The sequence below is a fragment of the Chlamydotis macqueenii genome, chromosome 13 (genome assembly GCF_036417535.1).
Source record: "Chlamydotis macqueenii isolate bChlMac1 chromosome 13, bChlMac1.mat, whole genome shotgun sequence".
Taxonomy (NCBI): domain Eukaryota; kingdom Metazoa; phylum Chordata; class Aves; order Otidiformes; family Otididae; genus Chlamydotis; species Chlamydotis macqueenii.
Window position 1 is genome coordinate 3,672,209 of NC_141568.1, and position 20,746 is coordinate 3,692,954.

At 46.5% G+C, this 20,746-nt stretch overlaps 1 protein-coding gene across 1 annotated transcript; it reads left to right on the top strand.

Annotated features, from left to right (window-relative positions):
* The first annotated feature begins 58 nt into the window (after positions 1 to 58).
* Positions 59 to 20,526, top strand: COTL1 (coactosin like F-actin binding protein 1). Its single transcript, XM_010124084.2, has 4 exons — positions 59 to 221; positions 490 to 572; positions 10,232 to 10,389; positions 19,161 to 20,526. The coding sequence occupies exons 1-4, from the start codon at positions 145 to 147 to the stop codon at positions 19,269 to 19,271; spliced, it is 429 nt and encodes a 142-aa protein (XP_010122386.2). The 5' UTR covers positions 59 to 144; the 3' UTR covers positions 19,272 to 20,526.
* Positions 20,527 to 20,746: the final 220 nt, after the last annotated feature.

A 20,746-nucleotide genomic window follows, 5' to 3' on the forward strand; every position in this document is an offset into this window, starting at 1 on the left:
GGGGGCGGCAGCGGGCCCGGCTCTGCGCGGTCCGGTAGCAGCGGCGGCAGCGGCAGAAGAAGCGGCGGCGGCGCCCCCCCCTCCCAGCTCCGCGCCGCTCCGCGCTCCCCCCCCTTCCCCTCCCCGGCGCGGCTGGCCGCCCCCATGGCCACCAAAATCGACAAGGAGGCGTGCAGGGAGGCGTACAACCTGGTCAGGGACGATGCCACCGAGGTGAACTGGTAGGTGGCCCCCGGCATCTCCCGGACAGGGCACCGGTGCTCGGTGACTCCCCTTCCCTCCTCCCCGCTCCCAAAAGGGTGACTGGTACGGACCTTGCTTCCCTTCTCTTCCCCCCTTCCTAAAGGATGGGTTTTTACAGTTTGTTCTTCCCCATCTCCTCTTTTCCCTTCCCAAGGGCTGTTAAATATATTATTCGCCCTCCCTTTCCCCATCCCGAAGGGCGATTTTTAACTGTATCGTTCCCCTTCTCTTTTCCCCTTCCCAAAGGGTGACTTTTAAATACAACGGCTCTACGATCGTCCCTGGAGACCAAGGGGTAGACTATGAAACCTTTAAAAGGAAGTGCACAGGTAAGCTCCGTCGTGATTCCTTCGGCACCTCACCGTGTTCCTCGCTGCCCGGTGCGAGGTGGGGGGAGAGGATGGGAGAAAACTTGGGTGACCTGGAATTAGCGCTGCTGCTCCCCTGTGTCTGCCCTGTCCTGCGTGATCGGGGTTCCAGCCGCCACGGAGCACAACTCCCTCAAGTCCATAGTCCAGCCAGTCCTTTGTCTCACCCTTAGGCTTAAGGTCCTTGGGCTTTTTTCCCCTCTTTGCACGATTTCTCATTGCTTCTCGGTTCTAAACATGATAAAACGTTTGATTAGCAACGGCCTTCTTGTTTAGCCCTGCACTTGCAAAGCATCGCTGAGGAGCAAAAAAGACTCAATTCTCTTGGCTAAAAAGACGCAGCCATACAGATCACTTTGCAATAAAATTCTTCTGTCGATTGTATTCATAGCGCTAAAGCAACTGCAGTTAAGAGGCTTGCTCGGATTTTTTAAGAATATGAAAGCTGAGAGGAGAGTGGTTATGCCAAAGATTGGCTGGAACAATAGAGCGCTGAAAACAATCGTCTGTGTGGCGTTGCACAACCGCAGCAGTCCCGGCTCTGCGTTTAAACGTGGCAGTCGATTGCTGAACTGTCGGTTGTAGAACATTAACTGCAGAAACAAAGCCAGGGGAAAATGGAAATAAATGGAGGATTACTTAACTTCATCTGATCTTAACTTTTGATGTGTTTTACAAAAGCAGGCTCTGCTTTTTTCTCAAAATAACTTCTAGGGGGGATTGTATAGCTTTTTCTCCTGTCTTGGCTGCTATTTAACAATGTCACCAAGTGACATGGGACATGAAGCTTTTGTAACTAGTACTGGACTACAACAAGTCTTCCTCACTCATCTGGTTACTATACAATCAGGTATTACGGTGAGCCTGTGTTTTTAGAATTACATTTTCTGTACTGCAAAGGAATTGTTTGTTGAGCAGTTTCTCCCTTCTCGAGGTGGGGCGAGTCCCGGAGGCACTGTACTCACAGTCCCACAGCTGTTGAAACACCAGTGCCTGTCCAAATTGGTCTGTCAAGTCCTAGGGCTTGGCTGTACTTTACCGAGTTGGAGGGGAGAACTTCCAGTAACTTAAGTGAGGACAGGACTGATCTGATCGGTCAATAAATATCAGAGGAGAAAAATATGTTTTAGTCCTTGGAAAGCAGCCACTAAATCAAGACGGTTTAGGCTGCTCTGCTACGACATTTGCAGTGGGGTCTTACTAGGATTAACACAGCTACTCATTTCCAGCTGTTCTTGAGACCTTTGCAGGGAAAATTCTCAAAACTGGAAAGGATCCTCTTGTAGTTGGTGTCAGAAGAGCTGATACCCTGTACTGCAAGAGCTCCTTCCCACTCAACTCTTCTTAATGGGCAACATAAGGAAAAAAGCAATTACCTGGCCTACGGGGAAACCCAGGGCTCAGCACTTCTGAAGTTCACCCCGACGTTACCCACAGGGTTAGTAGTTTTCTTGGGAGGTCAACAGCTTCAGTAACTGAGTGCCATGTTCTCTGTCTCCTCTTGCGGCCAAGATAACTGAGCATCTCCAGACATCTCAGGCTTGCAGAGGAACCTTCCTCATTTATTTTTGCTCCCTGTTTTTAAAAAGTCCATGTCTTACTTTGAACTGATTTGTAATGTATTGTCTGGAGTGGCACCCTCTCAAGAACAGTTCCTGTCTTCCCTTCTGTAGCAAAGGGAAGTGGCTAAGCTGGCAGAGGGGCTTTGCCAGAGAGCGGGCACCGGTTGGGCTGGGTAGGATGCACGTAACAGCTAACGGAGGCACATAGTGCACTTTGGAATATGGCCAGTTTTGTTTTCTTGCCATCATTTGCATGTGCCAAACCCTTATTTATAAACAGGGTATGAAAATAGACAAGGTTTAAGGAAACCTTGTTTTATACCAGCAAAGTGCCAAGCTGGCCCCAATACTGAAGCATTTTTACAGCAAAAAGGAAATTTTGCATATTTTAGGCATAAGCACAGTAAGGGAAGAGTTAAGTAAAGAGCATCTGTGGGGTAGGCTGTTGCCCTATTGTCAGCCTTCAGTGTAGAGCTAAATCCCTTATAGCTGCTCCATTGCTCCCTTTCCCTCTTCCTTCACACGCACCTGATATGGGCTGCTCCTCCACAGACCGGGGGCAAGCGGTTGTCCTCAGACCCACCTCTGGAGCGCAGTCATTGGAGGCTTAAAGAACCAGGCAAATGCAGGAACCGGGTTCTTGGCTGAGTGCTAGAAAGGACCTTCCCAGTGCAGCCATTGGGGAAGCAAGAGATGCAAGTCTTGGTGCCTCCATCTGCGCAGCAACCCTTCGCCTGGACCACCAGATGTAGTCAGAAAACAAGGCGCTTGCCAGCAGTGAAGTCAGAGCTTTCCTTCCCATCTGGAAGAAAGGTGCCAAATGTTACTATGAAGGAGAGCTGGTTGGAATGTTTCTACTGAAACAAAGTCAGTGAAAAAGAGTAGGAAGGGATGGGAAGAGCTGCTAAATATTATTCCTTCCTATTGCTACGTCTCTTCCCTCCTGGTCCACTCCCCATCTCCTTCTACATTTTCCTGGAGGGGAGAAGAGCTACTATCAATGCAAACAGCTTCGGAAAAATGTGATTTAAAGATTTTAAAAACTGCCATCAGAATAAACTTGTTTTGGATTCCTGTTTTGTGAAAAACACTGCCCTGAAAGCCACAAAGTACTGCAGCTGCATAATTTGGTGGTTGAAGGTGAGAGTGGGAGCTGGAATTGAAAACATCAGCGTGCAAAGTGTCACCAAGCCCCTCCGTCGGAGCTTGCTCTGTTCTGCTTTCTGCACCATCTATTTCAGTGCCGTTCTGAGCGGCAAACCTCTGTGTCCCCCGCTTTCTTTAATAACTGTTCTTATTAAAAGCGCCTTCGGCATGCGGTCTGTATTGCTCCCTCCAGGGCATTAAATTACAGAGCAGGCGGTGTCAGTGTGTGCTAATTCATGTGGCTCTGAGACCAAGAAGGTCTTTTGTACCAGCGTGGAAGACATTTGCCTGTGGTGGATATCCCGCCTTGCACAACGACAGAGGTTAGGAAGGGCAGGAGGGGGTTGCTGGTGGCAGGGTTGTATTTTCCCTTTTTCTCCCCCCCATACATAACCCTGTTCATGCAGACCGTGGCCCAACCCATCTCTGATTCTCCAAACCCCCTCAGGGAACGAGAGTGGTTGAGGACAAAGGGAAAAGCAAGAAACTGAAATTGCTTCCTTTAATGGATGTAGCAGTTCAAAAAGACTGTGTTAGAACCCAGCTCCCTGCAGACCCCAGCAGCGCTCGGTGGGCTGCGGTTGAAGGAACACGACAGACTGAGACGCTGAGCTCCTCGCGCGGTGAGGTCCGTGTGCCCTGCGCCGGGAGCTGCTGCTGCGCCCGCTCTGCCTCGTGTGGGTTTCATTACTTTCGCTGCTCTACTCTCAGATACGCATTGCACATCAGACCTACACGTTACACATCCTGAGGCGGAGGCTTTTTCTTCCTCAGCTCTTCACTAAGCTTTGCGTATGAGCAGAAAAGTTTAAGGAATTGCATAACCAAACTCTCATCTTTTTCCCATCCCACTGTTTGGGGACAGCAATTGCCACTTGCAGGAAGGAAACATGGTAAGAAAAGCTTCTTCAGTGCCCTTTTGTTCAGGGTCTGAGGATTACGCTGCAAACACAGCCTGAACCTTGGACTTCTGCTTATCAGTCGCTGTCATGCTGCTGCTGTCAAGGTCTGTGGCAGGCCACAAGACAACTCAAGCACTTTGGCTAGGAGGTAGTAGACTCTGCTTTAGAATCAGGCAGTAGTCTTTGTCCTCTAAAGACCAGCCCCAGATGTGTGAACACCTCTCCTCCAGCCTATCCCAAAGGCAAGTCAAGGAGGTTGGTTTAAACCACTGGCGCAGTGAAGTCCTTGTATGATTAGGCGGTGGCTCCTGGTGGCACTTCCTCTTGCAGTCCTGCGTAGTGACCAATGTACCTGACTGTACTGGCCTTTGTCAGACCCAAAGAGTCTGGGGACCAAAGTTGAGGACATTAATTGTGTCAGGGTCATTAAGCACACCATGTAGACAACCCCTGTGTCTTCTGGCTAAGGACTGTTTTGGTTGGGCTTAACAGCACAGATTACCTCTGCATTAAACAAGGGCTTAATTCAAGGCTTTTGATCCATTTTGCTTCACAGTTACAGCTCTTGCCTCTGCAGATGGCGTGGATCCAGGCGAAGCATTAGTTTGGTGTTTAGTAGTTTGTGCCGTCAGTACACTTTAAACAAAAAACCAGCTGAGCTGGTGGATTTGAAGCCAGAAACACAGATAAGAGTTGAAGGTTATTGTACGGAAGGATGTGAAGGCTCTTGAGGTTTTTTGTTGTTGTTTTTAATTTCCAAGTCTCATAACTGGGCTGGTGATGCTGTTGCTGAGAAGAGTGGAATGACATGCAACTGAGGTGCTGAACTAAAAATCCGGTCAAAAACATCCGCCTAAACTTTTGTGTGTGTCAGTAACACCTGACCGCGCCCTCGGCTCGCCTCCAAGCAGCAGAGATGTTGCATTGTCTCTGTCGGTGGCTTACTTTAAGTTTTTAAAAGTGTATTTTTCAAAAGTTCTTTTTCAACGCATCTCCGACAAAAGAAATAATGACCCTTGTATTTGGAAAGCCCAGATAAATAGGTCCAGATAAATAATTGCAATGACAGCATGAAATGGGATAGTTATTCATGTGCCTGAAGAGATCAAACCAAAACCACGCTGTGCATTCAGCACGAGGAAGAACTGAAAATCTCTGGTCTGAAATAAATACCCTATAAAATAATTTCTGGTTGACATAAAATATGAAGAAGAAAATGGAAACAGAATCGGCTCCTACGGCAAATGACTGTTGTCCTGTAAAGCCTGGCCTGCATATAAAATTTAGGAGCTAAGAGTTGAGAGGTCACTAAGATTACGCTGGCACCTCAGGTTGTAGGAAAGATTTGTAAAAATGCACGAGGACATATAACGAGATAGGTGCTTATCTGTATTTGGCTACATCTTAAGTTGCTAAAATGGGCTTTGTAAATCAGTCTCCTACTGCTTTTGGTTTTCCTCTTTACTGTTCATGGTGCCTGCTTTCCCTTAATATCTATTTAAAGGAAGACCTGGGGTCGGGGTGGATTACAGGAATCTCACACTGGCCTTGCGGCGTTTCCCTGCCCGGTGCCTTCTCTGCTCCCCGTGCTAGCCCTGCTCTTGGCAGGGTCAGCTGAAACGGCCTGTGTCTGACAGCGATCTCCCAGCTGCCAGCTTAGACTGTCCCCTGCAATGGACAGGAGGTTGTTTTAGGGAATAGTCTCATTAATTTTTGTGGGTCAAGTTCTGCACTGAAACAGCAATTCTGTGCATTCAGTTTAGTGATGCTTAATTAAAATAGCATGGCTGTGGGTCTGCCTTTTACCATCCTCTGCTAGGCATGAGAGCAGGTAAAGAAGAGCGTTCTATGTTTAGCATGCCTTTTGTTTTGGGGCCAGCCTGGCCGACGAACGCAACCATTCCAAAGATTAGCTGGATCCCCTGTTTCCCCCCACTCTGCACTCCAGTATATACCCAGGTCAGGAGAGAAACCAGTGCAGGACCACTCTCACTGGGGTAGCAGCATCTCGTTCTGATGAAATGCTGCTGGTGGCTGGACCAAAGGAAGCTGGAGAAGTCAGCGGGGGCTCATCCTCCCCATGCACTTGTGTCCCAAGTCCCCTGTCCTCACGTCAGCCACCCCAGGTTAGGTGGGTAAGGTTGTTATGGGATGCCCTGTGGTTATGGTCCTGATGGCAAACATTTTGTATTTGTCTGAGATGGCTTAAGATGACTTAAGGAATGGTGCAAGGCAGCATTGCATCAGAGGTATATAGGCTTCAACAGAGGGTTAAAGAGGAGAAAAAAGAATACAGTAAGAGGTAGGGAGGATTTTCTGCCTGCACTTCTAGCCACATGACTACAGGGGTGACTGAAGAGGTGTAAAATTGACAAATGGATGTAAAATTAATCCAATTGAAACAAACAAAAGGAATCCTTCATGAAACCTGTCACGTGCCATCAGTAATTCATTGTTGGACAGAACACAAAGGCGGATCGCTCACAGCTGCCTTGCTGTACGTGACCTTGCTTTATCAGGCAGGTGAAACTGGGAGCGCTGGTCTTACCTTGGCACGTCTCTGGCTTGGCCGTTCAGAGCTGTAAGGCTACGAACCGTGAAGCTTTTGACAGTGTATTGCTTTCCTGCAGCTATTCTCCTTTACTGATGAGTCAGTGCATTTTAATCTAAGGGGGAATTTTTTAGTACAGCTGAACCAAAGGGTTTGAGTGGATGAAAGAGAAGAGAATACCATCAAGGAGATCTCTGCAGCTTGGCATCGAGCTTTGTTGACCACTAAGGGCAGCTTAATCAGTATATTTGGAAAATCCTGCCTGCTGATAAGTAAGGGGTTTGGAGAAAAATACTAAGTGATGCTCATTAAGGCGTTTGTTGTACTTTTCATTGTTTGTATAGCCCTATTGTCTTGCTGTACAACCACAGTTAAAGGAATAGTGATATTAGTAGGAATTAATGTTGTTAATTTCTGCTGTTGGTAATTTGTGAGAAAGCTGCTATTTCCCTTCTACCCAGATCTATTATTTGCTTCTCTCTGCCCTGAAAGTCATGGTTCAGTGACTCAGAAGGTGGTTGTGTAGAGCTAGGCAGGATTTCCTCCTTCAGAGGAAATCTACTGTCTCTACAATTTGTTAGACTCTCCCACACACCCAGCAATTCCTAAAACCACTATAAGTGGGTTTGTGTGAAATTGGGTAGGGGAGGGTCTATGAATGCCTTCAGATTTCGTGGGGAGTTGACACTGATGGCATTGGTGACTTCCAGTGCAGCGAGGTCACGTGGTAGGGTAGAATCGCTTAACTGTGAAAGAGGAAATCAGCGCATGAAAGAACTCATGCTTTGATCCCGTTATCGCACTGAACATGCTTCAGACTAATCGTGAAACTCAACCACTTCTGCTCAGGCAGGGATTCTGACCTGCAGTTGGAGGGGCACATACCCGGGCTGAACCAGTGCTAAAAATCTCCACATCTGGCCTGTTGCCCTCTTAGGAAAAGAGAAATGTTAATTGCCAAGAGCTGCAATTCACATGTCCGCTTGGCTTTCTCTGCAGCTGCTGCTCAGAAATGCTCCTCAGCTGCTGCAATTCACAGACTGGCACATCAAGGTAAAGCATCACGTACTGGTAGTTTATATTAAACACACTGGATGGAAAAATAGCAGCTGAAGAGCCCATTCTGCCCTCTGTGGGGACACAACCTCCATGGGGAGGCAGGAGGAGAAAGCGCACAGCTCGGGTGTAACCTTTCAAGCCCCCACAGCTAAACCTGCCCCAGGTAAATTCTGCCCAGGACAGTGACTCAGAGCCCCGCATCCAACCTCAGTTGCTCGTTAAACTTATTGGGACTTCACATGATGAAGTAAGAGCTGCTCATACTCACAGAGTAGTAGGTGATCTAACAGATGAAAGCCCGCATGGAATTGCTGGGTTTGGCTTGCTTCGGTGCCGCTGATCAAGCTCCTTTCAGACAGGATGGGAAGAAGGGGCAGGGATGAACCTACACACTCAAGGTGGGAAGTGCTGGGTCCATGGGAAGGGCTGTGACGCGGTTACAGCAGAGTAGGGGCCAGGACTGGATGACATTAAAGTGCCCTCCAGCGCTGTGTTCCCATAGGAACCACAGAATAATTCTTAGCAGAGCGTGGCCTCCTTTACTGTCAGAGCTGGGAAAGCAAGGTTTTTTCATAGAACTGTTAATAGTAACGTTAGGGGATTTACTGTCTCTCTTCACCTTGGGTATTTCCTGGCTGTCGGTTCATTTATGGTTCTAATCAATCTTGGGAAGAGGATTTACTGTCAGAAACAGGAGTCTCTCTGTGCGTTTCTTGTACTTGCCAGTAACAGGGTATCTGAGAGAGAAGGTTGGTTTGTCCACGCTGTCGATACACTTGACTCTTACTCTCCTTCCAAAGATCCATCTGGATTTTTCCTTAGAACAAGATCCCTCTCTTTGTTTCAATTTTGAAATCTTCAGAGGAGTTTGTTTTAAACACTGGACTGGCTCACACACACCCCTGCATACATTTTCCAGTTTTCCCCAGTAGTCTGCTGTCAGTGGCAAAAAAGTACATAGAGAACAAAACACGGAGAGCATAGGTGGATTTTTTTCAGACTTAAAAACGTCTTCTCTTTTTTTCAAGGGGAAGTTGTCTTTACCCACAGTTTGTCAAAAAAAAGTGTTAAAGAAGCTCTGAGATCTCTCAGCGAACATCTCACTTTTTTTTTTTTCACATTGATTTCTAGCACCTCATTTTTGGAGGCTGAGCAGTTTTGAGCTGCTTCTCCCCATCCCCAAGGCTCCTTAGGCTGCCCTGACCGCTCACGGAGCATGCTGTAACGGATCCAGGGATGGGGATTGTTGGCAAACATTACCACACCTGGAGCCTGCATCTTCACCTGGCAGTAGCCAAGGCAGCAAATAGCTATAAAGCATGTTGAACTGGTCACAACAAGGATGAACATGATTCTTTTCAAACAGCAAGTTTGTTCTTCTATATTGAGTCATCTCATTTCATTTAAAAGGTCTTCAGCGACCTATAACAGATGACGTAGCTATGATTAGGTATATTCCACGATTGCACAACTGTCCATCTGCTCTGCTTGTCGGCACAATGCTGGTTGAGGGCTCCAGCACCGTGCACGCCACCGAAGCTGGGAGATGAGTGGATGGTATCACACGCTTTCTAAGTGCCTGAGATCATGGAGGCGTCCAACTGCCTCAGTTGATGAGTCACCCAGCAATGAAGGAACCAACTCTTCAAGACAAGGAGTTGACAAGGTTTTTACTAAATAACTGTAGTCTGGCGTGATACAGCAGAAACCAGCTGTGAAACAAAGATCAGAACAGTTCTAAAATCCACAGCCTTTCTCTGCAGGGCTTTAGAAGGAGTAGAAAAGCACATCTGGGGAAGTGATTGCAGATTTTTCTTTTGCTCCTTCTCCCCTCATTCTTGTAAACTCATACTGCAGGTGAGCCAGAAAAGTTGCTGAAGGGAAGGAGGGGAAAGGATCAGATTTGCACGATGGTCAGTTTCTGAATATATGTTATAAAATGTGACCTTAAAATGTGACCTGCTGTCCTGTAAGAAAGAGATGCTGGGAAATCACTTTCTTCCCTTATGACCAGTGACCTGCAGATGAATGATCTAACTGTATAACTGGGGTTAGCTGTGTGCTCTTGAACTGCCTGTTGGTTGTATTTTAGCTATTTCCAAACTCACTAGCAGCACACTGATGTGACGTGGGGTGGCCAGCACAGCCAGTTTCCTCCCAGTAACTCAGAGCACCGCAGGAAGAGGTAGACCTAACACCGGCAAAGCGCGCCTTGCAAGCGAAGAGTGTATGAGCAGAGCCCCTGTATTGCCCTGTTGATCCCAAATGATGGTACTGTAACGCAGGATGAGTGCCTTGGCTTGATCTTTAAGTTTAGAGCAATTGTCTCAGCCCAGAAAATGGCAAGGCAGGGATGTTTCTGGTTTTAATAATTTTATCCTTTTTGCTTTGTCTCTCCAGATGATGTTCGATTGTTTGGCTTTGTCCGATTCACCACCGGCGACGCCATGAGCAAGCGAGTCAAGTTTGCCCTCATCACTTGGATTGGAGAGGATGTCAGTGGCCTGCAGAGAGCCAAAACTGGGACCGACAAGACTCTGGTCAAAGAAGTAGTACAGGTAACCTCTTCCTTCTGCTTCTGACTGCCAGTTCTCATCGCTTTTAGCTCTACAGGCAGTTAATCCTTTAAAAAGAAGACAGTCTCCTATTGCCTTTCTTTCCACTAGGAACAATTAACATCTGCCCTTTGAGCACTCGGGCATAAAGAAGCACCTTTGAGCTTAAGGTTTTCTTAACTATTTCATGAGAGAATAAATGCACTCCCCTCCTTGTCACCATTAAGATGTTTCTCATCTCTTTCCTTGATATGGAAATGACATCATATTGAGTGGTAGAGAACAAGGCACTATTAAGTTAAGCAGCTAAAATTAAACAGAAAACCCCACGCCCTTGTTTAAACTTTTCTTGAGGCCTTCTGTCTCTGCACAATGAATTCGTGGACCTAATCAACTAAAGTCTGAAGTCCCTATCAGTACCAATTAACTAACAGCTCTTAATAGCTAACTAGATGTGTACAGTCTTCTGTTCACCCTTGGGCGTATCAGGGAAAAAAAAGAGAAATGTGCTCAGTACACACCTTGGAAGGGCTTCACTTGGATTTGTCTGCCCCAGCTGAGCTTATTTACCTGTGTCAGGGCCTCCAAGGGCACTCTGAGCTGGGCTCCTCTGTCAGCCCCAAGCCAGTGAAAAACAAGCCACAGCCACACGAGGAGTGGATTGGGGAAGGCTGCAAAGAACCGTACTGAAAAGCTGACTTGAACAGAGAAGATGCTAAGGTTTAGCATGTTTCCACTGAAGAAGTATTTAAAGCAAGATTAGCTCTTTCAACTGAACCTAGGGATAGCTCTCTAGTGCATGAGAAATGGTCTTTTTTACAGGCTGACCATTTAAATAATCTCCCTCAATAACTGTGTTCTCGCCTGCGTAAAGAAATCTCCCAGTAGGACAATATGAAGGATGAGGACAAAGTCCCCCTCAATTCACTGGGAGTCTGTACAATACAGAAGATTATATTTAGATAAGAAGCATGAAGAATGTAATAAATTCATATCCTTCCAGAAGATAAGCACTGGTGCTAAGTGTTTCAAAATGACAACTACGCAGAGGGGTTCGTTCTGAAAATAAAATTTCCGTAAGGACACCTGAGAGATAGGAAAGCAAATCTCTGTTCATGTGAAGCAGCTGAAACTGTGTAATTGTAGCTGAAGAGGAAATTACAGAGTACTAATGAATGACTCTTACATGAGTCACTAAGCCCAAGATTTTTTTAAAAAAGATGTTTAGACAGTTTATTTCTGTTGAGTTGAATAGCATTCCTGCGTGCTGTTCTAAGATCTGTCCCTCAGGTCTGCTACATATAATTTGCAATTTCACTTGTTTCATCTCTGATTAGTAGTCTGTATGAGTTAATAATCTGGTGGAATATTAACCATGCTTGGTTGTCACTTAAAAGCCAATTAATCTGTACTAAAATATGAAAACAATACAACTTGTGCTCAATACACTTTCATTGAGCATCTGTTTCTATAACCCACTCCAAAGCATTTCTGAATGTAACGTCAATGGCAATCTCCTTTCCGTAAGAAATTATGGATGTAATGGTGATCCCCTTTCCATAAGAAATTATGGATGTAATGGTGATCCCCTTTCCATAAGAAATTATCTTGACAACTCTTTTGAGTTGCATGTGGAACTGGATCTCTCTGAGTGGAGCGGGAGAAAAGCAGAACTATTTTCTTTTTTTTATGCATGTAACCTTGCAGATAATCTGTCAAAACAATAGAGGACAAGGAAGTCCAACTGAAATTTAGTGGAGGGAATTTATCCCAGAGCTGTTTCACCCTTACTAGTTCTTTTGACCTTTAAGTACAGTCCCAGTCACCCCACTGGTTCTGATTTTTACAGAGATTATTTGAGATGTGAGTTATACATAGAAAAATGCAGTTGGTTGGTTGTTGTAATGATAAACTGCAAATCTGACTCAGTATTGGTTCATCATTTGGAATAAGCAGTACCCTAAAATGGGAATTTTTTCCTTTACAAACCCTGAAGAGAACCTAGCCTGTCGGTGCAGTCTGGCTCTCTGCAGTTTCGGTTGCGTGCGCGGCCCGTAGGCGCACTTACCCCATGCGACACGGCTCTCCTTCCAAGGAAGCGTGGCACAAGGAGGCCTTCTGTACAGAGATAACAGCTTTGATTTTGTGATCTATAGAAGTGATCGGTTGCGATTCCAGAACAACAGCTCTTCAGCCTGGAAAGCCCTCAGTAAAACTTGAAAGGCTCTCACTATCCTGTAATATTTGCAAAAGCTAACTGTGGCTCTTTATTTAAGACCAAATCTTCAGGGTGAGGGAAGGCCTGCTTTGTATTCTCTGCTATGTCATAGATCCATCGATGAGCGACGGTTGAGCTCTGCTCAGAGCTGAACAAACCCCAATAAACGTTGTTCTTCCGCCTAGACACTCAAAGTGAAAGGCAGTCAGCTGGAATCCCGCCTAGCAAGCAAACCCCACCGTGTTGCGTCTGTAGGATGAAGAGTGTTCACACATGGTGATTATTGATGGTCTCCTAGAAGCACCTGCCATAAGGAAAACATAAGGGATATCAACTGCTGAAGAGTAGATTATGGGCTTGTGAACAAAAGGATGAAATATCATAAAGCAAGGAGAGGAACTGGGTTGCCCTCGCTTTTGTGTTCCTCCCTTGGAAGGGGGAGCAGGTGCGGTGAAATCTGTAGGGAGGTGGCTTGGGAAGCAGTGCTGATACTCAGCGGAAGAGGCTGCCAGAAAATCTCTCAGGAAGAAAGGACAATTGATTTTTAGCTGTAATAACTGTAAAATTACAGGGATGGATCTCATCTGGTGCAAACAGCTATACTTCTCCTGATCTGTACTAGCTGAGAATCAGGTCTTCTTGCTTATTTGGGACTATCCTTATTACCTCTTTAATGATGTTGGAAAATGTTTTTTTTTCATTTCTTGTATTTATTTTGGATTTTGCATTTAAGGAACTTTCAGTAGCTTTTTTTTTTTTTTTTTTCACAGCCATTTATTTTCCATCCTTTCCTCTTTACCTCAGCTGGAAATCTTAGATCAAGCCTCTGACCTCTTCCAAGTAGTTCAGCTGAGAGCAGGTCAGAAGGAAGGCGAAGGTGGGGAACAAGTATTTATCTAGATCTTCTTAAGTACTAACGTGTGGAGACTTCCCTGTGTGAATGGAGCCATAAACGTTCCTGCAAGGTGAAATCTGGCAGCTGTGGGTTTTAAGTACCAGGGCGTCAGGCCTTCCACTGAACAGCCCCGTTCCCTTTGAGGAGAGGCAGAGGGATGATGTTATGGTGCTCTTCTTCCAGTAAGGACAAGCCCAGGCACAATGGTTGTGGGGCTGGGAGTGGCAACCGGCGCTGAAGTGGTCCAGTTTTGGCCTAAGTGCTGAGAACTGAAAACAGGACTTGGTTTCCCTCTGAGTGTTGCTTCCTCTCTGTGAAGCTGTTGCCCTTCATGACTGCATTTCCCATCAGGAGATTTTAACCTTTCATTAGGCAGCATGGAGGTCTTTTTCCTGACGGGACTGAATTCCCTTGCAGGGCTATCTCAGCAACGGGACTGCCCAGCCTTTCCCAGTTTGTCTTCTCTTCCATGAATTTTGACTCTTCTCTGTTTTCTTCAGCACTCCTGCCCCCACAAAGTCATGTGCTCTATTATTTGCCTAAATCGTATTCAGGGTAAAACAGCTGTGTTACTGTGAGCAAATATTCGTGGCATTTTATTCTTTTTTTTTTTTTCTGGTGAGGAATTTGCCTGGCTTTAGTGATGTCAACAAGTTTGCTGAGTTCCTGCTTTGGAGCTCGTGGCTGGATATTTTTTTGTTCTCTTTTCCTCTGGATCCCTCACTGCACTGATGCTGGTGCCTCATGAGGGAGAACCCACTTGTGGGTTTACTGCCCCTGGTCTCAGGACAGATATGACATTTGTAACTCCAAGTATGTGCATTAGGTGTGTCATGTTAGCACAGTGGCCTAAACAGAAGATGGTTTAATAGCTTTGTTAGAGGCAGTCAGAAAATCAAACTCATACGGTAACGGCTGTGTCACGGTGGCTTTGAGACAGTCTGTCTCAGGGGAGTGCGTGAGATCCTGCTGGGAAGGCAAACAGAATTGTTCTTTTTGACTATTGTTCCTTTTCTGGTTTACTGTAATGACCATACCAAATGGATATGGACTTTTCAAGAACTCCCAGTCCTGGTCTAGAGAAGGTGGTTAGTTTGTAAGTAACTTCTCCAGGCCAGAATAAGCAGCTTCTCATCACCCTCCATCCAACACACAGCCCTGTGACTTTTCCAGTGGGATGCAGCACAGATGGGAAGAATTTGCAGATCAGCTGAAATGCAGTTCCCATTGCTCAGAGATGTGTTTGCCAGAGGTTTGAGCCGGCTTCTCCCGGTGGCTGGAACTGGTCCATGTAAAAATTGTCAAGGAGCAGGTTTGAAGAGAGGGTTTTTGCTGATAGATTGGGCTCTGACAGCTGATCACAGGACCAGGTTTGCTATAGACCCTTGTCACTTTATAGCTCTCCCTGTACTCGGAGAAGCCCTACCTCTGCTGCAGCCGTAAGACATGCCCCTTCTTCCTCATGACCCCAAGTCTAGGACTCACCCTATCCTGGAAAAGAAACCTGGGAGATGCCATCTCCTCTGTACTGTATCTGCACTAAAAATAAGATGACCAGTGGATGGGAGCGGTGACATTAAGCACAGTGGAACTGGGGATTCTGAACGTCGGCGGAGGCTGCTTCAAGCCCCAGTGTAAACAAAACCAGCAAGAAGCTGCTCAGCTACCTGGCACCGTCCCTAGCTGCTAAGAACCCAAGTGTCTGTAGATGATACAAGGATTTTCCTTTTGGCTTCAGGCCTGCCCGTGCTGGGATTTATAAAGGCCTCTGCAGACCTTTTTGGTACAGTATCTGCACCAGACAGATTTTCCCTTGGCCAGCTTAGGGAAATTTTATGGCCCCAGATGCTGAACATTCAGGGCCTGGAATAGGAAGAAAATCTGCTCCACCCTTTTGTCCCCCCCGTAAAATTGTCTCAAGGAGGAAGGCTGGACTGAGCTTGCTGTACAAATTTCATGCTTCCCAGGGAGAGACGCGGGCTCACTTCTTGCAACCCGACCGGCGTGGTTGGAGCCCCTTCTCTCTGTTGTGTCGCAGGGAGGCTGACACGGGGGATTGGATTGCAAAATTGTGACCCTCTGCTACTCGGGCAGTGAGTGAATCACGTGCTGCACAGGTGTGTTGAAGAACCATGAGTAAACCTCACTTTCTACCTCGTGTTCAGTGATTTGAGAGGCAAAGCAAAGAGACTGCGGTCACTGTGGTGTCGTGAGAGTGATAAAGATAAATGGCATCATTGTTTTTGTTATCTGTGGGCTGCTGGTGACTCTGGGGTGAATACAAAGGCCAGAATTCACTCGCAGGGCTTGCTGCGGTTGTAAAAAGCTTGGGGATAGGGGGAGGAGAAGAGAAAAGGAAGTGGAGGATGGAAAATGAAGATGCATGTCAGCAAAACGAGCGCCCAAGCATCAGAGTTACGCACTGCGCCTCAGGCAGCTCTGACTTCTGCAGCTCTCCTGAGAGGCACTGGGTATTGGTACGGGTGAGAGAAGAGAAAGCAGGGACTTTCCCCACCCCAGTCTCTTAAGGGCAGAAAGAAAATCTGGTGGCAGAACAGAAAACTGACTGAAGTCGGATGCCTGTTGGCATTGCTGTTAACCGCTTGAAGCTAGGATCTTCCCTGGTGCTTCGCAGAAGCCGGTTTGCTGCGATCGGTTAGTTATAATTGCAGGTGACAGTCATGCAGAATAAGGACCATCACCTGGTCTAGCTAACATCAGACCCCAGTTTTACATTCTGGCACTTTCAGTGGGGATAAAAAAAAAAGTGAACTCTGGCTAAGATGGCCCATGGCTGAAAAGTGCTGTTATTGATCATGAGTGCTCAATCTCCTGATCTGAGAGCCACAGTCCCTTCTGTCTTCCTACCCTGATGACACAGGAGGCAGTTTCAGCTGTCTCTAAAATACTTCTGTGCCTCCCTTCACCTTACGATTTGCACCCTTAACAAAAGCTCAGCCCCAAAGAGCTCAAAACAGTGAATTCAGACTGATGAGGGAGGCCACGGCTGAAGAAGGGTCAAGCAGGACATTGAAATCAGGAGTTCCAGGCAGCAAACTCACCGGAAGCATCTTCTCCCCTTGGGGCCAGGCTTGATGAGACGTGGTGGTGGTTAAGAGCTGGTGTGAAGAGCCAAAGCCGCCCCTGACAGCACCTGCCAGCAGAAAGGAATAAAGCAAAGAGTTATTAATAGCAGTGACCCAGATTGCACTCCCAGGGTACAAATCTGGCACAAGAGGTGGCCCAGTCAGCTAAGAGGATATTTAGGAATGGCTGGGAGCATGACCCATCTGGCCACTGCTTGGGGGAGATTGTTCAAGCCTTGCAAGGTGTCTTGGTGGCACTGACATGAAATAGAGGCCGGTGCCCACAGATCATCACCCAGGAATCATCTGGATAACTGTCTAGTTGAGAAGACACTTGGGTAATTATAATTACTTTGTGGTCTCTATAATTTAGTTCCCCTCTGTTTATGCATGAGTGCATTTGCAGTTTTAATTTCAGAATCAGCTGGATTCTGCAGAGTAAGCATTCAATGAAACTCCCCCCGCATTGCTAAAATACACCCCCTTTTCATGGAAATCCTCTCAGAAATGATTTTATGGGCCTGTCTCAGGTCTCACTAAAGTCAGGGCAAAGACTAGCACTGAAGTCGGGTAGTCCTGGATAATCTGCTTCCTGAGGTGAGGAAAATTTGTTAAACCTGTTAGCATGTAGAAAAGAAATTGAAAAGGCTCAGCTCAGAAATCATGTAGGTAGCACACCTCTGAGCAAGCTGAAAATCACTTGTTTGGTCTTAGCAAGAGCTGAGCTTTGCAGAGATCTCACACAGGAGATCTGGAAGCAGGAGCACGAGCAAATCAGATGTTTTGGGCAGTTTGCCTCTTCATTTCCCATCTCAAAAAAAAAAAGATTTTTTTTCTCTAAATAAACAATTTCTTTTCCATTTTCCCTGAACTCTGCTAAGACATGGACAAGTGCCTGTAATGTGTCCTCGCACCAGAAAAGCCGACCATTGATGCGTGGTGCAAAATGGTGCTGTGAAGCCGTTGTTATTTCTTAGGACTTTGTCTAGCTGCTGATAAACAAAAGCGGAGCAGACAAGGCTTCTCATAGCTGATATAAGCTTTTTTTTTTTTCCTTCCCCCTAAGCAACTCCTCAGCAGTGAGGATTTCCTGCAGCGTGAAACAGGATCAGCCGCAGCCTGGGAGACTGGCGAGGGGGAGGGAGCTGTTTTGCTCTCCCTTCCATCGCATGAAAGAGGTGCCGAGGCTCTTTCAAGCTGCATCTTCCTCCACCCCCTCCTTTACCCAACTCTGATCCCAAACCGAGACCCTTGAGACGCTGCCAAATCAAGAGCTCTCCCATGGCTTAGAGTCTGAAACCAATCAGAGCCCCTTTCTCTCCGTGGCTGCGCTGGGGCTGTTCCAGCGCTGGGGAGACCTGGACAAGATGCCTGCTGCTCGCAGAGCATCGCCTCATCCTCCCCGTGACCAGGCATGGCAGCTTTCCTCAGACATTGCAGCATTTGTGATTTTAATTCATTTTTTTTTGTCCTCGGTTTGTCGCTGGCCCTGCAGAGTGCAATGGATGCTTTGTGTTTTTCGTGCTCAAACCTGTGTGGGTTGGGGGGAAGGGAAAGACACAGACAGTGTGTTCAGCTGTGGTTAGAAAGGGAAGGAAAAGGCTAAAGCAAGAAGCAAACGTGCACGTTTGCTGAAATATCTGTGCACACACGTGTGCCACCCTTGCTACGAGGCAGCAGGGACAACCCCCACAAAGGGACAAGTCCCTGCCTGTAGTGCCACCGCCGCAACAAGTGGGACCCCGCTCACCGCGATCTGTTCCAAGAAAGGTTTTCTCTGTTCGCAGCCTGACATCACAGTGTGCTGCCCAGGCTTGCCCAGCTCCCAGAAGCTGTGAAGAGCATTCACACAGCTAGATAGCTGCCCTGCAGTACAGCAGTGTATTAATAAAGTGCTTTAATTAAAGGTCACTTTGGATAATTAGACCACAGAGCATAGTGGAGCCTACTAACAACACCAGCAGCCTGCCTGGTACAACATCTTGGTTTTGGCCGCGATGTCAACAATAGTTGAGAGGAGGAGTCAGTAAATCTACTGAAGCTGGCTTATTTGCTCCTGGTGCCTTCTGTGTGTTGCTCAAACTTTAATGGAAGCATCCTCCCGTCAGCCGGTGCGGTACGGTACTGTACTGTACCACTGTTCTCCTTGTTTTAGGAGAAGGGGTCCTAAAAAGGACCAGGGCACAGGCAGGATTAGTGACTCACCAAAGACTATGCTCGGTCTGTGGCAAGTTAGAATGTCAACAATTTTGAGCTTTTTCGTTTTCATACTACTTAGGAAACTTGACCTGACCTAGCCTATGCATTTATTGCTAGGAAGAGTTGTTGCATAGGGCAGGATTGGGTCTTGCAGCTGGTGACTTTAGAACGAGAAACACAACATTTCTCCAGGTTAAGTCTTGGGGTTTGCCATCATTAGTCTTCTGTCGCATCCACAGCTTTCTATTTATCATCCCTACCACGGCAGATAAGGGTGTGCAGCTCATACAGCCATGGAAGCTGGGTAACACCTCTTTATTCAGGTACTCGGACAAGGATCCCCCTTTTTAACAGGCTTGTTCTTTATCTCTTGCAGAACTTTGCCAAAGAATTTGTGATCAGTGACCATAAAGAGCTGGATGAGGATTACATCAAGAACGAGCTGAAGAAAGCAGGGGGGGCTAATTATGATGCACAGACTGAGTAAACGCACGAACCTCCTGGCACCGTCACCCGGATCTCAAAGGGAGGGGAAAGGCACCACAAACTAACACAACCGAGAGATGAGGCAACTGAAATCCCCAGCTTTCTGTGTGTGCACCTAAGAACTCCCTTCCTTTGCATACAGTGGACTTCTTTTTTCCATTCCATCTCATGAAACATCCCTCTCTGGGGTTCTGGTTTTTTTTTCTCCCCATTTTTTTACTCATAACTCTGTCCATGCTCTCGCATCTCTGGAATTTAGGTTTGGCTCTGCTTTGGTCCCATTCAGCATTGTGTTTGTAGAGGCTTGCCATCGTGTCCTTCTTTGTATGCATGCATGTCTGTGTGTTTTAGCTGGGCTCAACCTGGTCTCTGAGGGGAGAAAGTTTTGAGGGAGTTCTGAACATTGATTTTTTTTTAATTATTTTTTTCTCACTGGTGTTCTTGTGAATAGTATTTTTTGCTGTTCTAGGCTCACATCAACTTGAGTTGATTTCACTCAACCTTTGATTAAATTGTCTAAGCTTAAATGCCCAGCTGAGGTGTTATCTAACAGCTTAAAAAACAAAGCAAACCAACAAAAAAATTCTTCAACTCTTAATAAATGAGAATAAATTTGCCTTAAACATTGCTTGACAGTTGCTCTGCTATGTGCTGCATCTCTACCTCTCCCTCTTAAAAATAAGATCCAACATGATCCGAATGTGGAGGTTTTGTTGTTTTTTGGAAGTATCATGGCACAATAAAGTGAGGGGCTTAGAAACGTCTGGACACTTGGTCACTATTTTGAGTACATTGGTCTCTGGGTTTGTATTTGACTTTCCTAACGCTGGGGCTCAGGAGGTGAAACTGAAACGCATAGATTTTCTTTTTAAATGATGTCTGCAAAAATAGCAGCCGCTGAACCCTAGCAGCCTTCTCTGCCCACGTCCCCCTGGTTTTTTGCAGTTCAACACATCTTCAGTTATTTGGGGCCTTCAGGCAGCGACCTGTCCTGCAGCTGTGACCGAGGGACGGAGCGGGGCGGCTCTGTCCCAGTCAGGATGAAATGTTCAACAGCAGAGGCTCAGACAGAACCCGGGCACAGTTTGTCTGGTACCAAACTGTTTGTTTGGGGGGCTTCTTTGTATGGCTTTTTTTTTTTTTCCCATCAAAGGTAACTGTCCCCAGAATTATGTGTAGGGGGAAACTGTGTTGTCCTGGGGCTTGGGAGTCAGCGCTATAAACCCATTACAGAAATAAATGTTTTTCAAGAACAATTCTCAGTGACTCTGTTGTTCTTTTACCTTCCCTGCCACAAGCCTATATTTAGGAGGTCTCTTAATCCTGGGTGTAAGGCTCTTGCAATCTTGGGGCTATTAGGAGAATTAAACACTGGCTTAAATGTAAAATGATCTCAGTGCCTGCAGCCCTCGTCTGCTCGTCTCCGCTCTGAAAGGCAGAGGTGACCACACTGCATCTGACACACTTTTTGTTCAG